At 40.2% G+C, this 22,658-nt stretch overlaps 1 protein-coding gene across 6 annotated transcripts; it reads left to right on the top strand.

The window, feature by feature from the left end:
* Positions 1-622: 622 nt before the first annotated feature.
* Positions 623-22,414, top strand: MSL3 (MSL complex subunit 3). Of its 6 annotated transcripts, none has more exons than XM_083174319.1 (15): positions 623-850; positions 1,253-1,335; positions 4,025-4,120; positions 5,035-5,151; positions 9,332-9,432; positions 11,256-11,344; positions 12,080-12,202; positions 13,260-13,420; positions 15,416-15,574; positions 16,124-16,225; positions 18,518-18,780; positions 19,255-19,364; positions 20,842-20,941; positions 21,038-21,122; positions 21,983-22,414. In XM_083174319.1, the coding sequence occupies exons 1-15, from the start codon at positions 752-754 to the stop codon at positions 22,080-22,082; spliced, it is 1,788 nt and encodes a 595-aa protein (XP_083030445.1). In that variant the 5' UTR covers positions 623-751; the 3' UTR covers positions 22,083-22,414. The 6 variants fall into 6 exon arrangements, with proteins under 6 accessions (XP_083030445.1, XP_083030449.1, XP_083030448.1 ...); XM_083174320.1 differs by having other exon boundaries at positions 624-850; positions 16,157-16,225; XM_083174323.1 differs by lacking the exon at positions 5,035-5,151.
* The last annotated feature ends 244 nt before the right edge of the window (positions 22,415-22,658 follow it).

Below are 22,658 nucleotides of genomic sequence, written 5' to 3'. Positions count from 1 at the left end.
CTCTGTGTAACAGTACATGCAAACAAAGTCAAAATCATATCTGGATGACACAGATATGTAGTGATATGACAATGGTGTAATACAATTAATAATGCAAAACACACATAATTGATTGATGGGCGCATATTTTAATGGAATACAGGTCTAAAAAGCAAAAGTCTTTTGTAAAAGGTATTGCTGGTATTACTAGCAGCAAAAAGTGTGGGGGTGGGGGCACAGCATTAGGGGGTGCCTGTGCACCCTTAACACTCAATGTGTGCACGCCTATGGTGGTAACCCTAGGTGCAGCCTGTGGTGTCCTGTTGTTATTGTAAGACAGGGAGAGTAGCCTATGGTGTCCTGATATTATACAGGGGGAGCGGCCTGTGGGGTCCTATTATTATACAGGGGTGCAGCCTGTAGTGTCCTATTATTGTTTTTTTTTTTTTAATTACTACATATTTTTTAAACAAAAAACCTAAATGTAACTATGCACTGTTACTTATGGGCCGGTGCTCTGGACTTGCGCCCCCCCCTAGCAGCAGCAAATTAACAATGCGTCTAGTTATATAGTCGAGACGAGAGAGGCTGATGAAGAAGAAGATGATGATGGTGAGCAGCAGCAGCAGCAGCTTCGGTCACGTGACGGGGCCGGTGGTGACGTCAGAACGAGGCGGAAGGTGGCGGCAGCAGCCCGGGCCGTGCTCTGTGCGGCGCTGCTGAGGCCGCCGCGGGAGTGTCGCCGTTTCCTGCTCTCCGCCATGATGAACAAATGAACGCACGGGGAATGAAATTGAAATTCCAAAAAGGGGAGAAAGTTCTCTGCTTCGAACCAGACCCGACAAAGGCCAAAGTGTTGTACGATGCCAAGGTAATGCGCGCTGCGGCTGCCGGGGAGGGGGCGCCCGTTCCTGACCCCCGGGTGGGAGAGAGGGGGCTATACTTAAACCGCCATAGCCACCCAGTGTACTCTACACAAACAGCTCACCATGCCTGTGCTGCCCCTTATGTTACATGCGCTGTATAGCGTGTATGCGGTTACCCCTGCGCTGTCTGCCTCTGCACGCAGTGCGCCGTTGTATGCAGCCGCTGTGGTGTGTGCCCGTGTGGCTGCAGCGTCCAGCTACTCCGTGCAGTTACCGGTGTCACCCACAGGTCAGGTGTCACCCACAGGTCAGCTGTCACTGGGGACCCGCACACTGATGTGTGAATAGGAGTATTACTTGTTTCCTGTATGTTGTCTTTGCTAAATACATTTTGTTCTCTTGCCTAGGTTGTTGATATTGTTGTTGGCAAAGATGAAAAGGGCAGGAAGAATCCTGAGTATCTGATCCATTTTAATGGTTGGAATAGAAGGTAGGTTGTGCCCAGTGAGGTACACCACTTTATGGGCTTATTAAACTGCATTTTTTACTATGTATGTTTTCAGAGACAAACTTCATCAAAAGTATAACCCTATTTACCCTGACACTTCTCATGGGCTTGGTTTTGCACATAATACTGTTTTGTCTTTTTATTAGGCAGTTAGAACTGTCAGCAGTTGGCTGCTTAGTGAATACTCCTAATGAGCACTGAAATTATTACACTTCTATTTCTTCTATCCTTTGTCCACTGATCACACATTGGGCGAGATTCAGCAAGCTGAAAATGCCGTAAAAACCCAGTTTTCTGGGTTTTTACCGCATTTTCATATGCAGCAAAGCTCCATTGCTGGGGCTTCGCTGCGGGGGGTTACGCCAGTTCCTATTTGGCGTAATCCCATGGAAGCCTATGGGCTTTCCTTCGCGTCCCCCGCCGATCCGCCCCGCACCCCCCTTACCTGTGTCCGGGCAGCCTCCTGCTGTGCTGCCCGGACCAGTGATTTCCTCCTGCCTGCACCACTAGTGAGTGCAGGGAGGAGGAACCGGAGCCCTTACAGCCGTGTAAGGGTTCCGGCAGGTAGGGGGGGGGGGGGGCGGTGCACATCGCCGGGCATCGCTTTTGCGTTAATAATCGCATATGTTAGTGCATATGCGATTATTAACTATGCGAATGCCGGCGATGTGCACCGGGTATTATTGCTGAATCTCGCCCAATGTGTTTTTTGATGGGCCTCCTCTACACTTTTAAACAGGCACAAACATTTCATTTATTTTTCTTGATTTTGCACTCATGCTGCAGATACCATTTTTGGTAATCATACAGTTAATTATAGTGTAATCATCCTAGTGCAGTGAAAATATTATTTTATTTTGTTATCTAATCTGTTTGTAAACTTCATAATGTTTATTGATGGCAAATTACCATTGTGCTAGCAAAGGATGTTCGCCCAATGCATCAATTACACCCCTCCACCATGACATTCTCCGATTACCCACAAAATGCCATACTATTTATGAGTGAATTATGTTTGTTTTATAGATTTCCAAAATAGGGTGATACCGCATGCAGGAAGCAAGTGGCAGTATTTTGTAGTTCAGAATGATATATGGGAGAATATCATTATTCTCCTACACCTTTCATAATTATTTACAGTACATACTGTACTGGGTGCTTGTAAACTGAGGGGGGGATTTATGATTCTGTGCGTTTCGACCTTTACTTGTAGTGTGGCTAAATCGGTCCATACATTGGCAGCATGTATTAAATATACTCTTGCTGAAGAGGGAGAGCGTTAACTTGCCTCGTTTGCAAAGTGCACTCTCCCTGTCAGCTGTATCTGCTGTCCGGGCCCAGCGCTGCTTGTATTGTGCACATGTGCTGGTTATTTAAGACTCCAACGGCACCTCTGGTCATAAAAAAATTTTGTGTGTGAACTTGGCAATGATACCTGCAGGTGTCGGAACAGTCAGTGCCGCTTACCATTCATGCATTGTCATGCACATCCGCGCGTTATTTTGTAGATGGCATGACCGATGTAGACAAGGAAACATAGTGGGGGTTATTCAGACCTGATCGCAGCCCTGCGATTTTGCAAGACTGCCACTTATGGATGCGCAAGGCCAAATGGTGAAAAACTCCAGCGTCTTTTCTGACAAGCCGTTCACAAGTAGATTGACAGGAACCCGGTGTTTGGTGGTAATTGGCCGGTTTCTTTGAGTGTCAGGGAAAACGCAGGCATGCCCTGGCGTTTTGTAGTACGGTGTGTGATGTCGATTAGCCTATGGGTTCTGCATTGTGCACAGACTGCATAGACTTTAAAAAGCCGATCGTTGTGATTTTTGAAAGCCTTTGCAGCATTGTCTGTCTGTCTGGCACATAACTGATAACTTACACCTACCCCTTAATGCTATACAGCTCAACATACAGATGTGCCCTCCTACATCTAGATACATCTAGATGATTGGTGTGAGTCGCAAGGTCTTATGCAACTTTGATAACATTATTATTTCTTTTTCTTTGCTGAAAATGCAACTAGGAAGCACAAGACTATACGGATTGATTTTATGATACTTGTATATTAACTGAGTCTGTATGCAGAACAGAACCTGTAGTGGGGGGAAAAGCGGCAGCTTCAGAGACTGTCGCACACAGATATACTAGTATCCTATATACAAAAAGTTAGCAGTCTCCCTGTGTGTCCGAGTCGCATTGCGTTGTGACTAAGACACTTTTATCAACAACAAAGAAGGTACCTGATGTGCCAAGAGGGCCTATTTTGCGCAGCAGTAGCAAAGATATGTGAAGACACATCTGTTAGACTATAATAATAGTGAGAGAGGCTCAAAATAATTGCCTGGTTCTATTAGCTGCAAAATGTTGACAATTTCTGTCACCGTAATTTGGCATTATTGTCATGTATACCATAAAAGTCTTTGGAAAAAATTCCTTTTGTAATATTGTACATGTATTTTAAAGGAATAGCTGTATTTCTTTCCTGAACATTTTATGCTGTACAGGAATTCATTGGTGGTGTATTAAAAAACAAAACAAAAGCAATGGTCATCAAACTGTTTTATATATACTAACAAAAAATATCCAAGCAGATTAGCATTATGCCTTTTTATATGCAGCTGTGCTATTTGCTTTACATTATTATTTCCCTTTCCTTTCCTATTTACTTTAGTTGGGATCGATGGGCTGCAGAAGACCATGTTCTTCGTGACACTGATGAAAATCGAAGATTACAAAGAAAATTGGCAAGGAAAGCCGTGGCTCGCATGTAAGGAGGTTCCCTAGGTAGACTCCTACATTGACATACCCACCACAAATCTGTTTGATTTACCTATTGCTTCTTACTTTAAGGATATCCTTAATCTCGAAGTTGAATTGTGTAAATCGGGTGCCCCATACAGAGGCAAGGTAAAACCCAAGCCATAAAAAAGGCCCTCTGCTACAAAGTCTTGGCAGCATATGATTTGTTGCAATATTTTGTGGCTTGCTACTTTTCAAAAACACCAATAACTGCCCATTTTTTATGATTTTGTATATAATGGGTTTCATCGTTATTTCTCCTAGGTTGTGCACTCTTGAAATTTAGCCAAACTGTGTATATATAGCTTTTTATATAACTGTCAGTGTATTTTCATTGTCGCATGTTTATTATCATGTATTTTTTTTTTTTCTCGCATACACAGTCTTGGTGTATATAAACGATATCTATAATCATTTCATTTGATACACTGCCATTAAATATTGGACTACAGAATTTGATAGGGAGTCAGCTGACCTGTAACTGGCCCTAAAATACAGGGCTATACTTAAGCTGCGGCATTCAAACACTATTGGTTATGCATTTAAAATTGTTGCGCTCTAAATATCCCACGGCCAACAATCAGCCGCTTACTAAATTTTCCCCCTAATGTGTGAGCACAAAAATTATTTATGCCTATATATCTTCGATCGTTTGTCCACATATAAGACAACGTACATGGTACGCGATGGGTTTGTTCTGCCCTTATTGACCTTTAAAAGGCTTCACAATCTTGTATTATGTTTTTCTTTGAACTTCCCTTATTGGAGGCATATGCACATTTAGTATGCTTTCGTTACCTATTCACAGCTTCCATTGCTGTAGTGTGGTAGCTGATAAAAAGTAGTTGACTCCACTCCCATGTTCTTTTACATGTATTGAAGCAAAGATGGCAGGAAAGCACTGTTGGAACGTACTGAGTCTGTGAGCAGCCCTAAGCAAGGGTACATGCGTCGTCTTTATATGTTGACATTGCGGTCAGGTCTGGAAGCTGCAAATAGGTAAGAAACAGGTAATGAAAGCATACTTTTTCTGCATGTATTTAAGGCATAACCAATCAGGTTTGCCATTTAAAAAAAAAAAAGTAAAATTTGCCTCTTAAAATCCTGCGGCTAAATTGCAGGCTATCACATGTGGCACATAATCTTTACCCCTTTTTCTATTTTTGGTTGGGGTGTTAAGGAAAGTTTTAAGGAAAGGCAAACTTTCCACGTATTGGTATGTCCCATAACGCAGGTTTTCTCCTTGGAACATGCTGATATTGGGTAGGGCAGGGTAAAGCTACAATACAGGCTTACTATGAGACGTGGTCAGAGAGAATTTTTCCAGTACCGTTAATAACCTTTTGTCTTTGACATTAAGTAGCAATTTTTTTTGCCTTTAAGAAGCAGTTGGCATTGAGGTATGTTAGTCAACTCGCAAGTCAGACCAAGCAGGAGTTCTGCAACTTGGGAAGATCACTGTAAACGAACAGCTGAATTTTTGCCTCATTGATATCAGTCAATATTTATCTTAGAAATTGTAGATATGTGTGATCCTGGTTTGCCTCCCTGTAAAGATGCCTTGTTAACAGATTTTGATTGGGAATGTTCTCCTTTAGCCTATACCTATTTGTGTGTTTTAGGTGTAGAACCAACCTAAAGAGGTAGAATTTAGACCAATAGCTTTTACTCTAAAAAGCAGTCTGTGGTCGTCCTTGTCAGGTTGGAGAAGCATCAATGCGGCTGGACCACTGTTAGGAATGTTAGCTTTTGCTGTACCAGAAGAAGACTTGGAAACTAGCAGTTGAGGCCCATTTTATGCAAATGGCAATCTTAACGCATTTGACAAGTTGATTACCAAATTGGCTCTTACCTCACTAATTCATGAATATAAGGTATTTTCTTATAGATCCATCCATAATTTGGTTGATACCAGGGCAGTCCAAATGCCCAAGAACTGTTTTCATGCTTTTTTCTTTGTAATGAACCAAACCCTTCACATCAAATGTAGCATACAGCAGGCTATGCCATTGATGCAGCCCAGGCAACTTTACTACAAATGTCTCTACAAGGCAGAAACAACTCCCCGCTGTTTAAGAGACTATCCCAAGATATTTTGAGATTATCAAGAACGGAACAAGTTATATATGGTACCATCTTTTACATCACACTAGACATCAAAGAAAGTGCATTGTTACAATGAAAAAATTGCAGAACATTGTAGTTGAAACCTATGCTTGTTTGAGACCTGACAAGCAAAAAAAATCAGATTTTACTCAATCTTTTCTTGCAGAAAAGAATATTTGGAAAGACTGCGTTCACAGCTCTACATTCTGCTTATAGAGAGAGCACTGAACTTATTGGGTTATTCAGTAAGGGTCTCAAAAGCAAAATCTCTCTAATGGGCAAATGTAACGTGCAGATAGTTATGGGACCAACACACGCAGCTGTGTGTAGATGAGGGTTCTCACAGGACCAGCGTTCTGGAGTGAGAACAGTCACCCTGACACCGGTTGATTTTATCCAGTGTGCTGGATATGAATCGCCAGGCGATAGCGACGTGCAGGGCCGCTACATGCACAGTGATGTAGGAGTTTTCTGAGCGATGTAGTTAATTTAAGTAACGTCGCTCGGAAAATGGCCTGAAATCGCTACGTGTGTAGACTCCATTGGATTTGGGTTATTCTGTTTCTGTGCTGAGTGAATACTGGCTGCTTAGATTTTTACACTGCAATTTAGATTTGTTTGAACACACCCCACCCAAATCTAACTCTCTATACACATGGTACAAAGTGCAGCATGGTTTTGTCCAATAGAGAGATTTTGCTTTTGAAATCTTTAAGGTTCATGCACACTGGCCGTTTTTGGCCAGCGTGTATGGATAATGATTATGTGGAAAATCGCTGGGCTGAAGAAAGCTCAGTGCATACACAAGCGTTTTTGCCTACTTCATCGATTTTCCCCGGGGTGGATGGCTTTCCATAGCAGGACGTTATGGAAAGCCATCCACTCCGCCGCTCATCTGTTGGTAATACCAGCAGATGAATGGCCGGGGCAGTGTATATGGGGATTTGGTTCTTTGGATTTGAAATACTGTTATTATCCTTAGTGTACATGCTTGAACCCATCTTGATTATTAACCGATATGTCTTGCTACTGATCGAAACACCCCGATTAAAGTCTTGTCTGAAGCTGGCCACACATCAGACCAACTTTTCTTAAACCCTTCAAACCTCCAACTTGACAGTTCCCCACACATCTAACAAACTTTTCTTCAAACCAGTAAACTTTTTTTTCATCCAACTTCTGAGTGCCTGCCTGTTTTGAACATTTTTTATAAAAAATGTATTTTTTTTTTCTCTCAGTGAGAGGGTACAGCTGTCAGGTCCAGTGATGGGGGGGGGGGGGGGTGGGGGGGTGCAGCTGTCGGGCTGTGATGGGTGGCATTTCTGGGTGCTGGTGTGCAGCTTACTGACCATCAAGGACCAGTCTGGAGCAGGACAGTGGCAGCTGTGCGGACCCTCCTGCATAGGAGAAGGTAGAGAGCAGGGGAGAAAGAGGCAAGGGCAGAGAGAGGGTAACAGACATGTGCTGGAGGATAGAAAGAGCATGGAAGAGAGAAAAGGGGATGGGTAGAGAGTGAATAAGAGGAAAGAGATGGGGTGGGGGGCAGAGAGAGGGGTGAGAGGGAGTGAGGTGACGTGCTGAAGATAAGGATGGCAAGGTGAGGAGGGTGAGCGGGTGTGGTGAAGGGAGTTTGATGCCGAGTGGGAGAGGTGGCGGCATGTGAGAGGATGTGAGGTATCTTGGCGAGAGGGGCTAAGGTGACAGTGGGCAAGAGGGGGTAAGGTAACGGGGGCAAGAGTGGGTGTGGTGATGAGGGAGAGAGGAGGTGACAGGGATAGAGCAGGAGACGGGGGGCAAGAGCGAGTGTGGTGATGGGGGCGAGAGGAAGTGATGACCGGGACAAAACGGGATTAAGTGAGGCGGGTTACCAGAAACCCACAAAAATGAGTGGATGTATTGGTGTCTGAGTTCAGCAGGTGTGTGGTATGCCGATCAAAATAATTTTTGTTTTTTTGAAAGGTGCCATCATTTACAAAACAATAGAATGCCTTGTAAACGATTACCCTTTAATAAAATGTCCAAGCTCGGCTTGTATCCCAGGTGGCTGCCGGACTCTGACGCTATTACATTCAACCCACCCCCTTCATATTGCTCTACCTACCTCATATAGGGGGTTATGTTGGTTCACTCTTTCTGACAAATTCCTTCTTAGTTGGACAAAACCATGTGCACTGCAGGTGCGGTAGATATTAATTGTGCAGAGAGAGAGAGTTATATTTGGGTGGGGTTTTACTTCAAAGTGAGATCTATATTGCAGTGTAAAAATAAAGTAGTCAGTGTTGATTCTGCACAGAAACAAAATAACTCACCCAAATCTAATTCTCTCTGCACATTTTACATCTGCCCCCCTGCAGTGCACATGGTTTTGTCCATCTAGAAGGATTTTGTCAGAGAGTGAACTAGAATAAGGCCCATAGTATCGATCAAGCTACCCACCTTCATTAACTTTTTGCCGTGTTCTTTGTGGTTTATTTATCATGCAGTCCGTTTGACTCAACTGTATTTTTTTTACCCCGTATATTGCGTTATCCCTCTGGTAGTCTCAGAGCTCTGTTCTTAAGAAAGTAGACTGCTCTCATCCACTCTGTGTTTCAGCAGCTGCTTGTTTGTTACTGGCACCCCTTTTCTGTGTAGCCAGCAATTGGGTAGTATCTGTGCTGCTCTAGGAGGACTTTTTACTATAAAACAAATGAAAACTTGTTTAAGGAATGACAGAAAGCAGAGCACACTATCTGATGATGATTTCACTAGAGGGACCAGGGTTTGATTATGAAAAAGGTTCAGACTATTGGGAATCTAAGAAGACTAGAAGAATTCATATGTGAAATGTTAATCTTGAGTTTAAATCAATGTAAACTGAGGATTTCATTCTTACAAATGCCCCAATTCAGCTACTTCATTGGGCTTTCTGGCTGGAAATGTTTTCTGGGGAATATATTGATATACATCATCTACCAATTCTATTACTAGGAGCTGACTAAATGGGCCAAGCCCAAACCATTTCATGACTGCTTTATCAATCGCAATGTTTTGCACTGTGCACATTGAGTTTCATTGGTGTTTATGTTCTTAGGAGAAGGAAAGGTAGAAAGAAGAGACGGTGTAGGCTGCCTGGGGTAGACTCTGTTCTTAAAAGTCTTCCTGCTAATGAAAAAGAAGACAACGATGACCATTGTAAGTATACAATATGTTTGACGTCCGGATAATGCCAGACTGTCCACAAATACCTCCTGTGTTTTCAGTGTGGTAGTCTGCATTGACCAGTGTAGTGATTTAGTAATATGCAGTGACCTACATACATTTCTCAAATAGTTGCTATTTAGATTGTGTTAAACAAGTTTCACCAAATATGCATATTGGCATCAAATGAACGTATTGCATTGTAGCATTTAAGAATCACCACGGCATGGAATACCGCAGAAGCTATTTAGCAGGAACTCTAGTTTTTATTGTAAAGCCACAGTCTTTCCTATTTTGCAAATAACTGTAGAAATCTTATTGCTTACAAGATACTTTTTTTATTTTTTTTAAATAACTATGGGTATTGCATTGCTTCCAGCAAATGCTTCTGTTGTTGCATCAGTTTCTCCACACTGTTTTGTTAATTAACTACTTCGGTAGTATGCCCGGGCTCTCTGGGAAAACATCTGGGCCTGCCACTGATTTTAAGTAGGTGTGCATCAGTGGTACCTTCAGTTGTGCACCATTGGCGCACCATCTCCTTAAGGGCACATACAACCCGTGTGTCACTCCCCGTCGCATACCTTCCCGATGTGTGATTGCTGGGGCTCCCTTGCCACTGCCCCCCACTGATGCCAGGCCCCACTGGGGGAAGTTCGGGGCTACTCGGCAACCCTCAGATGGCAACAGCCAACTCAAGGGGAACAGGGGCTTCTGCGGAAGACCAGCGGCTGAGCTTGAGTGCTGAGTATTTCTAGGGCAGGACAAAACTGCCCCAGGAAAGTCCACCACTCAAGGGTTTAATATAGATGCAGAGTAATATTGAATGTTGTGGGGGTTTTAATACCTAGAATACGGAGTGCAGTTCTGGGCCCCACACTATAAAAAGGAAATCATAGAATTAGATAAAAATCCAAAGACGAGTAACAAAGCTCATTAGGGGAATGGAGAATTTATGCTACGAGGAGAGATTAAGCAATTTGGGACTATTTACATTAGAGAAGCGACGTTTAAGGGGGGATATGCTCAACATGTACAAATATATCAGGGGCCAATATAAGGATCTGTCAAACACCTTTTTTTCTACTAGAAAGGAATCTAGGACGCGAGGGCATGAGTATAGACTAGAAGAAACATTTTTTTGTTCAGTTAGAAGAAAACATTTCTTTACGGTCAGAGCAGTCAAACTCTGGAACTCTCTTCCTGGAGAGGTGGTGTCGGCTGACTCAATTAAAGCATTCAAACTAGGGTTGGATAGGCACTTATTGCTTAAGGACATCCATGGGTACAAATAAGAAATCTAATCTGTCTTTAAAATATCAGAACATACTATACAGCAATGGATAATCTATTATAATAAAGTAGGTTGAACTGGATGGATGCAAGTCTTTTTTCAGCCTTACCTACTATGTAACTATGAGATTACGCTTTTTTTTTTTTTTGTAGATAGTATTTCGATATGTATGCATTAATAATTTAATTCACAGATCGTGATCACAGAAATAATAATAATAATAAAAAAAAAGGATTGTGAATTTTAATTTTCTGGCATATTTGAAGAAATTTTATGAACTTGAAAATGTTTTCCACCTAATTTTTGTCATTTCTCGTGTATGAAGTGCTAAATTAAATTTTTGTTGAATTTCTAATCCACATATTGTTTGTTCATGTGCAAGCCCTGTGTGAAAATATTTATACTAACAGTAAATCTGTTCCAGGGAGCCTAGTCAAAAATGTTTATGTTCTGTTGTGCAGCTTTAAAAGATAAAAGAATTCATAACACAAACATTTGAGGTAACTCTATATTTATCTCCTAGCACTAAGTAGTTCATCAGAGGACAGCGATGAAGGGACGGATGAAGAAATAAAGAGTGAGGAAAGTGACTTTGAAGACAAGGCAGAAATGGTATGTCATTTCTAGAGCTAAACTTTCTTACGAGAGGAAGGTATTAAAGTAAACTCTAGATTTTTACTATTGTGGTGGATAAATGTTTTGGCTGACAAGATGACTGCCTTCACTGTGGAAAGCAGCACATGCTCACTAACCTCATGTAAGCCTTGTGTGGTCATTAGTTTGCAAATGTTTTTTTAAATTTGGACAAGACACCATTGTGATAGATCTATGGGGTTTTTTTTAAATCAAAATCTATATATAGGCATAGAATCAAAAAACAGCATTCGATGCCTTTAGAAATCCTAAACAATACAAGTATTCCAGCCTTTTGTTTATTATAATTTGATCACGAATCATGGCAACAAAGATCTGATTAAAATAAGGAAAGGATTCTTCTCTTCTCAGTGGCAAATATTCTCAGTATAAAACATGCAATTAAATCTATGAAATGCAGAGTAGTAAGAGACGTTTGAGTGGACTTTTGTCCATTAGAGTTTAATTTCCTGATTAAATATAATGTCTGCTAATATAGCCATGGTGGGGCACTGGTATATGTTAGGTGCGCTTGAGGTTGTGTAATGGGATACAGTAACTGTATATGCAAGTAGTCTGTTTTAATGAAAACTTCTGTTTACTATCTTTTGGCCCTATCTCCTATATTTGGTAGAAATGATGCACACACGCATTATTTTCATGGTGGCGAAATATTTTTTTTCTTTTACTAACTTGTATTACTTTGCTTGGTAGAAAGAAGAACAAGATATTCATTCAAAACGGGAAATGGAAGAAAAAAACATAGTTATAGAGATTCCTGAAATCTTGAAAAAGAAGCTAGAAGAAGACTGCTATTACATAAATAAGCGCAAGCGGGTACATTTGTTTTCCCTTGGACATGTTCACTGTTTTTCAATGCTGTCTACGATTGACTATCTTTAAATACTACTTGCTGTACACTGAAATCTATTAATGTGGATCAATATAATCCCCAATGGGCATTGGATTCATATTTATAAATTAGGGTATGTGGCAGTTACCTCAGATAGAGAGATATATATATCTATATATCTATATATCTATATATCTATATCCAGGCCATCAGACACCCTTGACCACCATTCCATTCCCTAGACTTGGAATGCCATGCACTTTAGTGGCATGTGCCAATGGGACATACCTTCTATTATGCCAACAAGGCACTGCAGTTATGATTGAGAAGCTGTAACAAAGCAAGGTATGTCACTCGTGTCCAACTTGTTACATACATTGTCCAGTTGTGTTAAGGTTGGCTATCCCTTTTCAATGTCTCACTTTCTTATGGGTTACTGAATTCAAAAAGAACACCCCCCCCCCCCCCCCCCCACCGCCACCTGCTGCTTAATCAAACACAAAACTTCAGGTGGTGGATATAAAGTGCAAATGATTAATCAGCATTACATTTATTTGGGATCGATAAAAAAAAAAAGGAACGGTAGAAGAAAATGACATTGTATCCATAACAGCCCAATATACTCTATATTTAAATATTAGTAATAGTTATAAAACGAAAATCAACATTAGTTTTTCTTTTTTCCTGCTTGCCAGTCTTAAAAGTTGGGTCTCATGAGCTATAATGCCTATAGTGAACTGAAAACTGCAGTTTTTATTATTTTAAAATATAGAAGGTACCTTGTTTTGGGATGACTGCTAGCATTTATTGCAGCTGTAATGCATCATTAACACATCACTCTGATTGCATGCTTGTGTTGCTTTTGAAGAAACTTGCATGTGGTGACAGTGTACTTTGCTACTGATGTCATGTGTCCAGATTAATACGTAAGTCCACAAACTAGTGATTTATGTCCAGCTATAGAAAGAAAAAAATAAAATTTTAGTTTTTTTTTTTTTTTTTTTTTGGGTTAATAAAAATGACTTACGGTTTCCGTTTCAGCTTGTTAAACTGCCTTGTCAGACCAACATTATTACCATCCTGGAGTCTTATGTGAAACACTTTGCTATCAATGCAGCATTTTCCGCAAATGAAAGAATCCGACATAACCAGACCACTTCCAATGTCAACATGAATCTTGTCTACGTTCCACCAGAGAAAAAGTAAGAGACTTGCAGTATATGCATTGCCAAATGGTACATTGATCTTCAGATTTTCTAGATAGTATTATTGAAACGGTTTCACCAGGCTCATTTTCCTGTTTGTGCTGCTTTGATTATCTAGGAATTCTTTCTCAGCAACTATTTATTATTCTATGCCTCCAGTATGTTATAGGTTGCGATGAGATGCAATATTGTATACAATAATTGTAATGTGTATGGGCACCTTAAGAGATCGAGCTAAGAGTGCGCACTCCCGTTTTCATCCCCCTAATGGTTGCTGGTCAGAGGAGTGACTTCCCCTACCCTTTCTCCTGGCAGTGTCATTTTCATCAGCGACCATCTCTGGTCGCTGATGAAAACGGGGCACTGAGCGATATGATTGCCAGCGATCATATTGCTCCGTGTGTAAGTACCTTAAGAGCTCGTACACACGGTGAGATTTTGGCAGGAGATTTTTACTAGATGGTCAAAATCTCCTAGAAGGTTAGCCAAAATCTCCCTATTTTTTTCTTCTGCTTAGTCAATATTGTCTAGCATAGATTGTCTGTGCAGGCAAGGCTTTTTTGACTAGAACCTCCAGCCCGCGGGCCGTATATGGCCCCCGCAGCTGATCTGTCTGGCCTGCCCGCCCAGCGGCCGTGCAGGGAGTCAAGTACGGGGGGAATCTCATGAGAGCTACCGACCTCTCAAGAGATTTACCCTGTACTTGACTCCCTGCACAGCCACCGGACCACACACACATGTCCCCAAAAAGGTTCCCCACCCCTGGACTACATCATAGACTATCATTACTAAGACCAAATTGCTTATTCAAAATCTCCAGTGGATCTAGCCAAACTCACTGTCTGTCTGTCTCTGTCTCTCTCTCTCTCTGTCTGTCTCTGTCAAAATTCCCTGTGTGTAAGCCCCTTAAGAGATCTAGCTAATGTCTCACAATTGTGAGAAAAATCTATTGAAATGGGCTCCTTGCTCTCCCATAAATTCTTTTAAATTAGGACATTAGGCAAGCAAAAACAATTGAATCACACCCAATATGTCATAAACTCAAAAATACTCCTGGACACAGTCAGGATTACAATTCTTTTTATACACTTTTAGCTTTAAATGAATGTGATGGTAATTCCTTGCATGAAGTCGGCTCATTCATCTGTGAATGCTTTTTGCATAAATGTTGTTACCAATGAACCCATCAGCTGGGGTATAAGGGATTGAGCAGAAGCACAATTCTCTCCAATCCATTATAACATTTTCCAATGTCATTCTGAAGTATGTGATGTTTCTATGCCTCTTTATGTAGAAGTTAATCTGCAGTAAAATTGGGGATGCCATTGTTGGTATTTGAATATTTGGGGTATATGTATGAAGCAGTGAAAAGGGAGAAGTGGCCCATGGCAACCAATCAGCTGCTCTAATGGTGTGTACACACGGTGAGATTCCCTTGTTGTTCGACTTCAGATTCAAGTGCTATGCAATCTTTGCTATCTCTGTACTATTTACATACAATTCATACAATCTGCATTAGATTTGCACTATATAGTCATTGCTGCCCTCTCTGCCGCTCCCGTGAAAGCACAAATGGAAACCCAATCGGGATCGCAAGACAAAAAACCTGTGCGATCTGCATACGATTTTGATTATATAGTCAAAATATAATGTCAAATCTCAGTGTGTACACAGCATTAGTAATTCTGTATATATTTTTATATTATGCAAATTATAGATATTAATTCAGTGCTGATTGGTTTTTCTCCACTGCCTCACTTCTCCTTTTTCACTGCTTCCTACATCTGACCCAATATTATTTTAAATATCTAACTTTTATTTCACCTGTTAATGCAGTCCAATGACTTGTGCTGTAAGTTCTGTTTTCAGTATTTGTTGTGCAGCTCTGCATCTGTTTGAAGCACTAATCACAAGCTGAGAATCTTCATTACCTCTTCGTTTATAGTAAGTTTGTCCACTTCAGTTACCGAAATTCCAAAATGTTTCTTATAGTGTTGAACTTTGCAAAGAAATGGTGGATGGTTTAAGAATTACGTTTGACTTCACACTCCCGCTAATTCTGCTGTACCCATATGAGCAAGCGCAGTATAAGAAGGTGACATCGTCTAAGTTTTTTCTACCGATCAGGGAGATTGCATCCATTGGCAATAGGTAAGTTATTTATGGACCTTTTTTGTTTTGTTAAATATCTAGATCTGTGTTATCCAAGTTATATCCAAGTCCATGAAAATATAGACAAACAGCATAAAACACAGGTACAAGGTGTTGATATTCTTATTCAGCTGAAGTGCTTTTTTCTATCAAAATAACTTTGATTTGTGGCCTTGTATTTCATATTAGGGCTCCTTAAGACTTAAAACCAATATTATGATGTGTACAAGGGTCATTTCATAGCAAGTCAAAAGGTAACTTCAACCAAACCATCTAAGATTTTTGTCAAATTTGGTAAAATGGTTGACCTAAAATAACTGATATATGAAATTGTAGCCCTCAGCGATACTCTGTGTTCACACAACAGGTGACAAACATGTAACATTTATTCTTGCGACATCAAATAAAACACAACTTCCTGATTTGATTGCACTTTCATGTTGGTCTTGTTTCAAAGCTAAAGGACCATCGTTTCCATAAAATATATTTTATCATTTTAAATATTGATTTCTACATTTTCAAGGTCACATGACCTTGAATATCTAAAAGTGTATTTGTATTTTTTTTTTGTATGTTATACAGTTACAATATCTTTGGTAGAAGTTTCATTTGGGGAAGCCTTGGAGAAGAAGAGCGAGAAAAAATTATTAGGTATGGCAATTGTAACCCTTTCACTAACCATGAAACTGGCAGGTTCAGACTTGTCTTATCCTTCCTATATTGTGTCTGTGTTCTCAATCTGGCTGCAACTTCTGCATTGCGAAATAGTGATTCAAGGGACTGTATCTAATACAGTTTATCTGTGAAAAGATCAAGAGTGTGACAAATGGATAAGAAGTACATTAAGACAGTGCTGCAACCCATTTGATATTAAAGGACACAGCAGCAGTACAAATCAATTAAAGATCATGCTACCAGGGATGATTGCAATAATGTCACATGTCAACGGTGATCAATTGATGAGGAAATTGACCACGTGCGGGACTGAATCAGCTTTGCAGCTAGAGTTTTAAATGGAAGTTTAAGCAGTATGGGAGTATAACCTATCAAGAGTGATAAGAATGAAAGCAGAAAACTATTGCAAAATGTAATCTTGAAAAATGACTCAAGTTGTGTGAAAAAAAAAAAAAAAATGATTCAATATTACAGCAGAGAAACTTGTGCTTTATATTAGTCCATGTTGTGACATATGTTATACTGCAACAAATGAAAGGAAAATTTGAATGGAACCACAAAAAGTTGAAAGCGTTAATATTTGAACATTTCTTCCAAAAGACCGGAGTGTTATAAGAATAGGACAGTTTAATTGTAGTCATTCAAGGTGAAAGGTCACGTGACCTTGAAATATAGACATTAATATTTAACATTTTAAAATATAATCTAAATTTTTCATAACTATTGTCCCTTAGATTCAAAACAAGATCAACAAGAACCTTTTTATAACAGAAGTAAATACTGTATATGATTAGTTTTTGTTGACCTTGTAAGCGTAAATGGGTACTCTTTACTTAGCACGGCGGCCATCGCGGGCATTGAATGCACTAAAAAATCGGGTGCGACGCGATGCCCGCGATTTCCCATAGGGAACAATGTTAAATGTCTCAATTGACCCGATTTTCCTGTTCAATGCCTCAATTGACCCAATTTTTCCATAGGAAACAATGTTAAATGGCCCACAGAGGCCAAATAGGCACCCTGAAGTGTGAAATGGCCCCCACAATTGTTAACGCCACTCCACAATCAACGTGAACCCGAAGCGTGGCGAGCGGCGGCGGTACACGTCCTACGACCTTTTCATACCCCCACTATCCACGTCGGCGTGGAGTTGAGAATAGAATAGTGTGGCGAGCGAACGCGGATACCTGTGAAGCCCGCGAAGGGACGCGTTTACCTGTGAAGGTATCCGCGTCCCCTCGCGGGGCTCGCTGCGCTTGCCACGCTTCAGGCTCGGTGGCTCGCTGCGCTCGCCACACTATTCTATTCTCAACTCCACGCCGGCGTGGATAGTGGGGGTATGAAAAGGTCGTAGGACGCGTACCGCCGCCCCTCGCGGGCTCGCTGCGCTCGCCACGCTTCGGGTTGATCGTGGGGTGGCGTTAACAATTGTGGGGGCCATTTCACACTTCAGGGTGGCTATTTGGCCTCTGTGGGCCATTTGACATTGTTTCCTATGGAAAAATCGGGTCAATTGAGGCATTGAACAGAAAAATCGGGTCAATTGAGACATTTAACATTGTTCCCTATGGGAAATCGCGTCGGTCGCGTCGCACCCGATTTTTAGTGCATTCAATGGCCGCGATGCCCGCGATTTTTTTACCTGCGATGCCCACGATCAAAATCGTGGGCGCCGTGCTAGGTAAAGAGTACCCGTAAATGTTGTATCACTTATGGTGCCCATGCACTGTGCGATAGCACCTCGCAATGCGCGTTCCCGTGGGCATCTCATCGCACAGTACAAAAAGTATGTGCTGCGTTGCGATCCAGCCCATAACGGGTGCGATCATTGCACCGTGTATGGGCACCTTAGGACAAAGTTTCTTTGATACGGAACATTTTAGCAATATCATTGTATCAAATTTCAGGAAAATCTGAGATGGTTGGGTTGGAAAAAAAATGTACTTGGGTTACAGTTATTGTCATTCTTACCAAGTTTACTTTCACTTTTTATTTTTTTATTTTATTTTTTTATATGAAATTGTGTTCATTGGAGTTCATTTTGGAAGCTGTATTTATAAATACAAGTCTCATGAAATGTGATAGCTACTGACATTTTAGTACAGAAGATACCATTTAAGTTTTTTTTTTATGGTATTTTTTTGTGAGCTTTTAGATTATAATTTGTTCACGTTACTGATGGCAGTTGTATGGTTAGAATTTATCACTGTATTATGGTGATTCCGTTACTGATAGGATTGCCCATAACATTTGTGTCTTGCATTTAAGAAACCAAGAGGAAGTATCGCCAAGCCCTCCACTCCTAAACCCACCAACTCCACAGTCTACAGACAGCCTGCCCACAACAGGAGAATCTGCAACACCTAAAAGGCGGCGAACAGAGCCAGACATATTACAATCGTTGAGACGCTCAACACGTCACAGTACAAGCTGTGATAGGATGTCAGAGAGTAGCGCTTCTCCACAGCCCAAGCGCCGGCATCCAGAGACTCCCACATCAATGCCAAAGCTGTTTCTTCACCTGGAGAAGAGTAGGTTGTCCTCTGGCTTTTGATCTTATCCTTTGTGTAGAAATTAGTTTCAGTTGAACAGCCTGCCTTAAACCTTACACACAATACCCATTTTATTTTAATACCATGCATTATTAACGACCAACTCCTCGGTCATGTTCACCCGGGGTTCATCACTGAACAATATATTTAACTATATTGTTTAGTGTGCACACTCAATATAGTCCACTTGTGGTACAGTTTACTGTGTACGAAACTGTAACTTTAGTTATGTGGTATAAAGTTGCTGGTCTTTGATTTACTTATGGAGGGAGGTAGTTTTCTGCCACTGTGTAGGATTAGTTGTTTTCTGCCTTTGTGTATGATGAGTTGTGTTCCCAAATGATGCATGTGAGGTGCTAATATTTTGAGGGGTCCCCCCCTATAATCTTTTTTCATGTGTGTGTATATATAATGTTATGACTAATGAGGAAACCTCTTATTCTTTCTCAATAGAAACACCTGTTCATAGTGGCTCATCATCACCAATTACTTTAACACCTAGCAAAGAGGGGAGTTCTGTGTTCTCTGGACTTGAAGGTCGGAGAAACAATGAACTGAATGAGGTAAGACTCGTTTATAGTGCACAATGCATTACAAGGATGTAGGTGGAAGTATGTTATCGCTCCTGTTGGGAATTAAGGCAATACTGCCACCTTGTGGATTGCTTCCATTTGGACAACACAAAATGATAAATTTATAAATCCTCAATGGGTTCATTTTTAGTTTTGAATTAGCTTACTTGACTGTTATGTAAAATGGTTTATAATTAAGGAACAGGTCAATAACCTTATTAAAAGCGTAAAACATAGAGTAATGCAATTGACAGTCATCAAATTCCTGTGCAATGTGTATTTCCCTTGAATACTAATATACATGCAATGTACATTTTGTGTCCTAACCAAACATTAAAGCTTTCTTTAAGCCTCATTAACCAATTCATAGCAAAACTATAACCGCATTGATTAGAAGAAAAAAAAATTGTCGTCCTAATACACTGAATTACCCAGCCAGCTGGAATAGAAACCATGCACGGTTTTGCCTCCAACTACAGGCTTCAGACTCAAGCATTGCATTGTGTATCTACAGATGTATTTTGGTGCAGTCGGTCATATTTATTTATTTATTTAAGACTGATTTTAGAAAAAATGCGCTTTATGCTGGTATCTAGACGGCTGTCACACATTTTCTAGTCCGATAGTCAATATGTTCACACATGGCCTACATGGTCAAAGGGTTGGCACAAGCAATCTGTCCACATGACAACGGTTGACACATGGAAAGGTCAACATGATCTTTTCACATTTTTTTTCCCCATACTTTACCGCTCCCAGTCGGACTCCTCTTCATGGATGGCAAAGTGTGCCCAGTGGGACTAAGCACCTTGTCCGAAAGCATAGCTTTACACTATTTGGGGGTCCACAAGCTCTGGTATAAACATGACCCTAAAAATAAAGCACTTGTGAGGAACTTTTGGGGTCGGCCTATTGACTGGTCGGCCTAGATATTGTCTGTGAGCTATACCGCACCTTGATGCTGTATCTAACCTGGTGTGATCATTCTAGCGCAGGTTATAACAAAGGACTGGATAGGTCTGAGTGATTGTATTATACTACTTGTATGCTACAATTGCTTAGTCAGCATTATTTCTGGTCTTTTACAAGAAAGCTTTTTGAAACCAGTAACTGCTATACAAATGTAAATTTGATAGTAAACTGTTATCAAACTAAAGTAAATCAATGTAATTTTAAAATTAAATTTTGGAGCCATATCATCTAATACTGAGGAATAACCACCTGACCTATCTTGAAGCTGTTATATTTTCCACAATAAGAAGCTTTTGTAAAATAGTGACAAAAGTTACAATTATTATTATTGTTTTTTTTAGAAATATAAACATCACAACATTTTTATATGGGAAATTTTGTGTATGAATAATATATACAATTTGAAAATGTAAGGTTGGCATGTCTTTGCACTACTTTGTGAGAATAACTGAAAAAGTAATTCTATGTTGCACTTTTTTTTTGTTTTTGTGTTAAGGTTTTGTCGTGGAAGCTAATGCCAGAGAATTACCCTCAAAGTGATCAGTCGCCTCCACCTTCTTACATATATGGGTCGCAACACTTGCTACGCTTGTTCGGTAAGAAATAGATCTCTTTTGCAAGAGTGGGAGAAAAAAAAAATAATCCATACAAATACTGTATACGACCTCCTAACATATGTTTTTATCTTGTAGTTAAACTTCCAGAAATAATGGGAAAAATGTTCTTTGCCGAGAAAAAACTGAAAGTTTTGCTGAAGCACATTGAACTTTTTCTAAGGTTCGTAGAAGGGCGTTTGTTTTATTTTTCGTTATGCGTGTCTATTATTTTCTGAATACTGTCCTTCAGACAGTATTCATTTTGAAATGTTTTTACACAGATGTAATGTTTACATTATCTGTTTTATTTTTCGTTATGCGTGTCTATTATTTTCTGAATACTGTCCTTCAGACAGTATTCATTTTGAAATGTTTTTACACAGATGTAATGTTTACATTATCTATTTCTGTTTCACATTTTGTGCCTACCTGTACATGTGCAATATGAGTAATTTTAGTCTTCTGTGTGTGGAGCCACCTGAATTTATGTAATGGGCAGTGAGGTGGAGCAGTCATATTTCTACTTTTTTACTTTTTACTAATATAAAATATTTTCTCCACTGCCGCTTATTTAATGCAAGTACTATATACTTGTTCTGCAGTCACATTTAAAATCCTTATTCGGCTCATTGCCATGAAAGGTATTGCAGATTCTCTAAAATTCCAAAGCAGTGTATTAAATCTGATCATGCGCAGAACGACCTAGTCTCAATCAGCGATTTTTGTTCAGTATATGCGAACAAACTAACATCAGACAAATTAAACTCCCAACAACCCCCTTCCCCAATGGTTGGGTTTCCAACATGTTTGCTTTGGCTAACCACCAGTCAGCAATATCATTTTAAGGCCCCCAAACACTAGTCCAATTTGGCCACTTTTCACCCTAAAGGTCCCGGGCGCCTCAAGGGGGATCGGCTGGCCATGCACTAAAGTCAGTAAATCCTTTTCTAAAGTTACTTATACAGCAATTGTTCATTACAGTACATGGAAAATAGTGAGTGTCAAAAAAATCTGATGGTGTAATGTTCTCTTGCTTTACAGGTTTCTTGCAGAGTATCACGATGACTTCTTTCCAGAGTCTGCATATGTAGCTGCTTGTGAGGCCTATTACAGCACCAAAAATCCTCGTGCTATTTATTGACCTGACTACCCATTCCAATTTATCTCCACTATTCACATCCATTTTGTGAACTACTTGGATGCGACTTATGTTTATGTTGTACATTTCAAGGGGATTTTTTTTTTTTTTTGCATATGTGGATCTGTAAAATGGACTTCAAAAAGAGCATGTACAAATCACCTCAACTGGATTAAAACTGTGGCCATGTTCCTGTTTTCAATACTTCGATAACTGCGCAGTTACTATGCTTTTGCAACTGGTCAAGTCGCCACAACTCTGTGCTTTTGTTTGGTCTTTGGAAATGTCTTATTAACTTGTGTTCTTTCTTAAATAAAAGTTGTGTTGATAAAAAATTTTTATTGCATTATTACTCTCGTTTTATTACAGTTCTATGAACTGACTGTTTTTGAGTCAATAACTCAAGCTGAATTTATACTAATAAATCAGGATAGTTTTGTGGGCAATGCATGTTGTCTTTCTCTATTTTGAAAATGATCTTGAGTGCCTGTAAACCATTTCATTGGTGCTGCATGCTCAGATCATCCAGCTGTAAAAGGTGTATGCCCAACAGCAATACAACTAAATATAATACAATAT

Source organism: Crinia signifera, chromosome 2, assembly GCF_055691185.1.
Source record: "Crinia signifera chromosome 2, ASM5569118v1, whole genome shotgun sequence".
NCBI lineage: Eukaryota > Metazoa > Chordata > Amphibia > Anura > Myobatrachidae > Crinia > Crinia signifera.
The sequence above is the reverse complement of the archived record's forward strand: the minus strand, read 5'-3'. Positions and strand labels throughout refer to the sequence as shown.

Coding starts and splice junctions, on each gene's coding strand:
- MSL3 (XM_083174319.1), top strand. CDS start 752: ATGAACGCACGGGGAATGAAATTGAAATTCCAAAAAGGGGAGAAAGTT. Junction 11,345..12,079: donor TTGAAGACAAGGCAGAAATG/GTATGTCATTTC, acceptor TTTGCTTGGTAG/AAAGAAGAACAAGATATTCA. Junction 12,203..13,259: donor ACATAAATAAGCGCAAGCGG/GTACATTTGTTT, acceptor TTTCCGTTTCAG/CTTGTTAAACTGCCTTGTCA.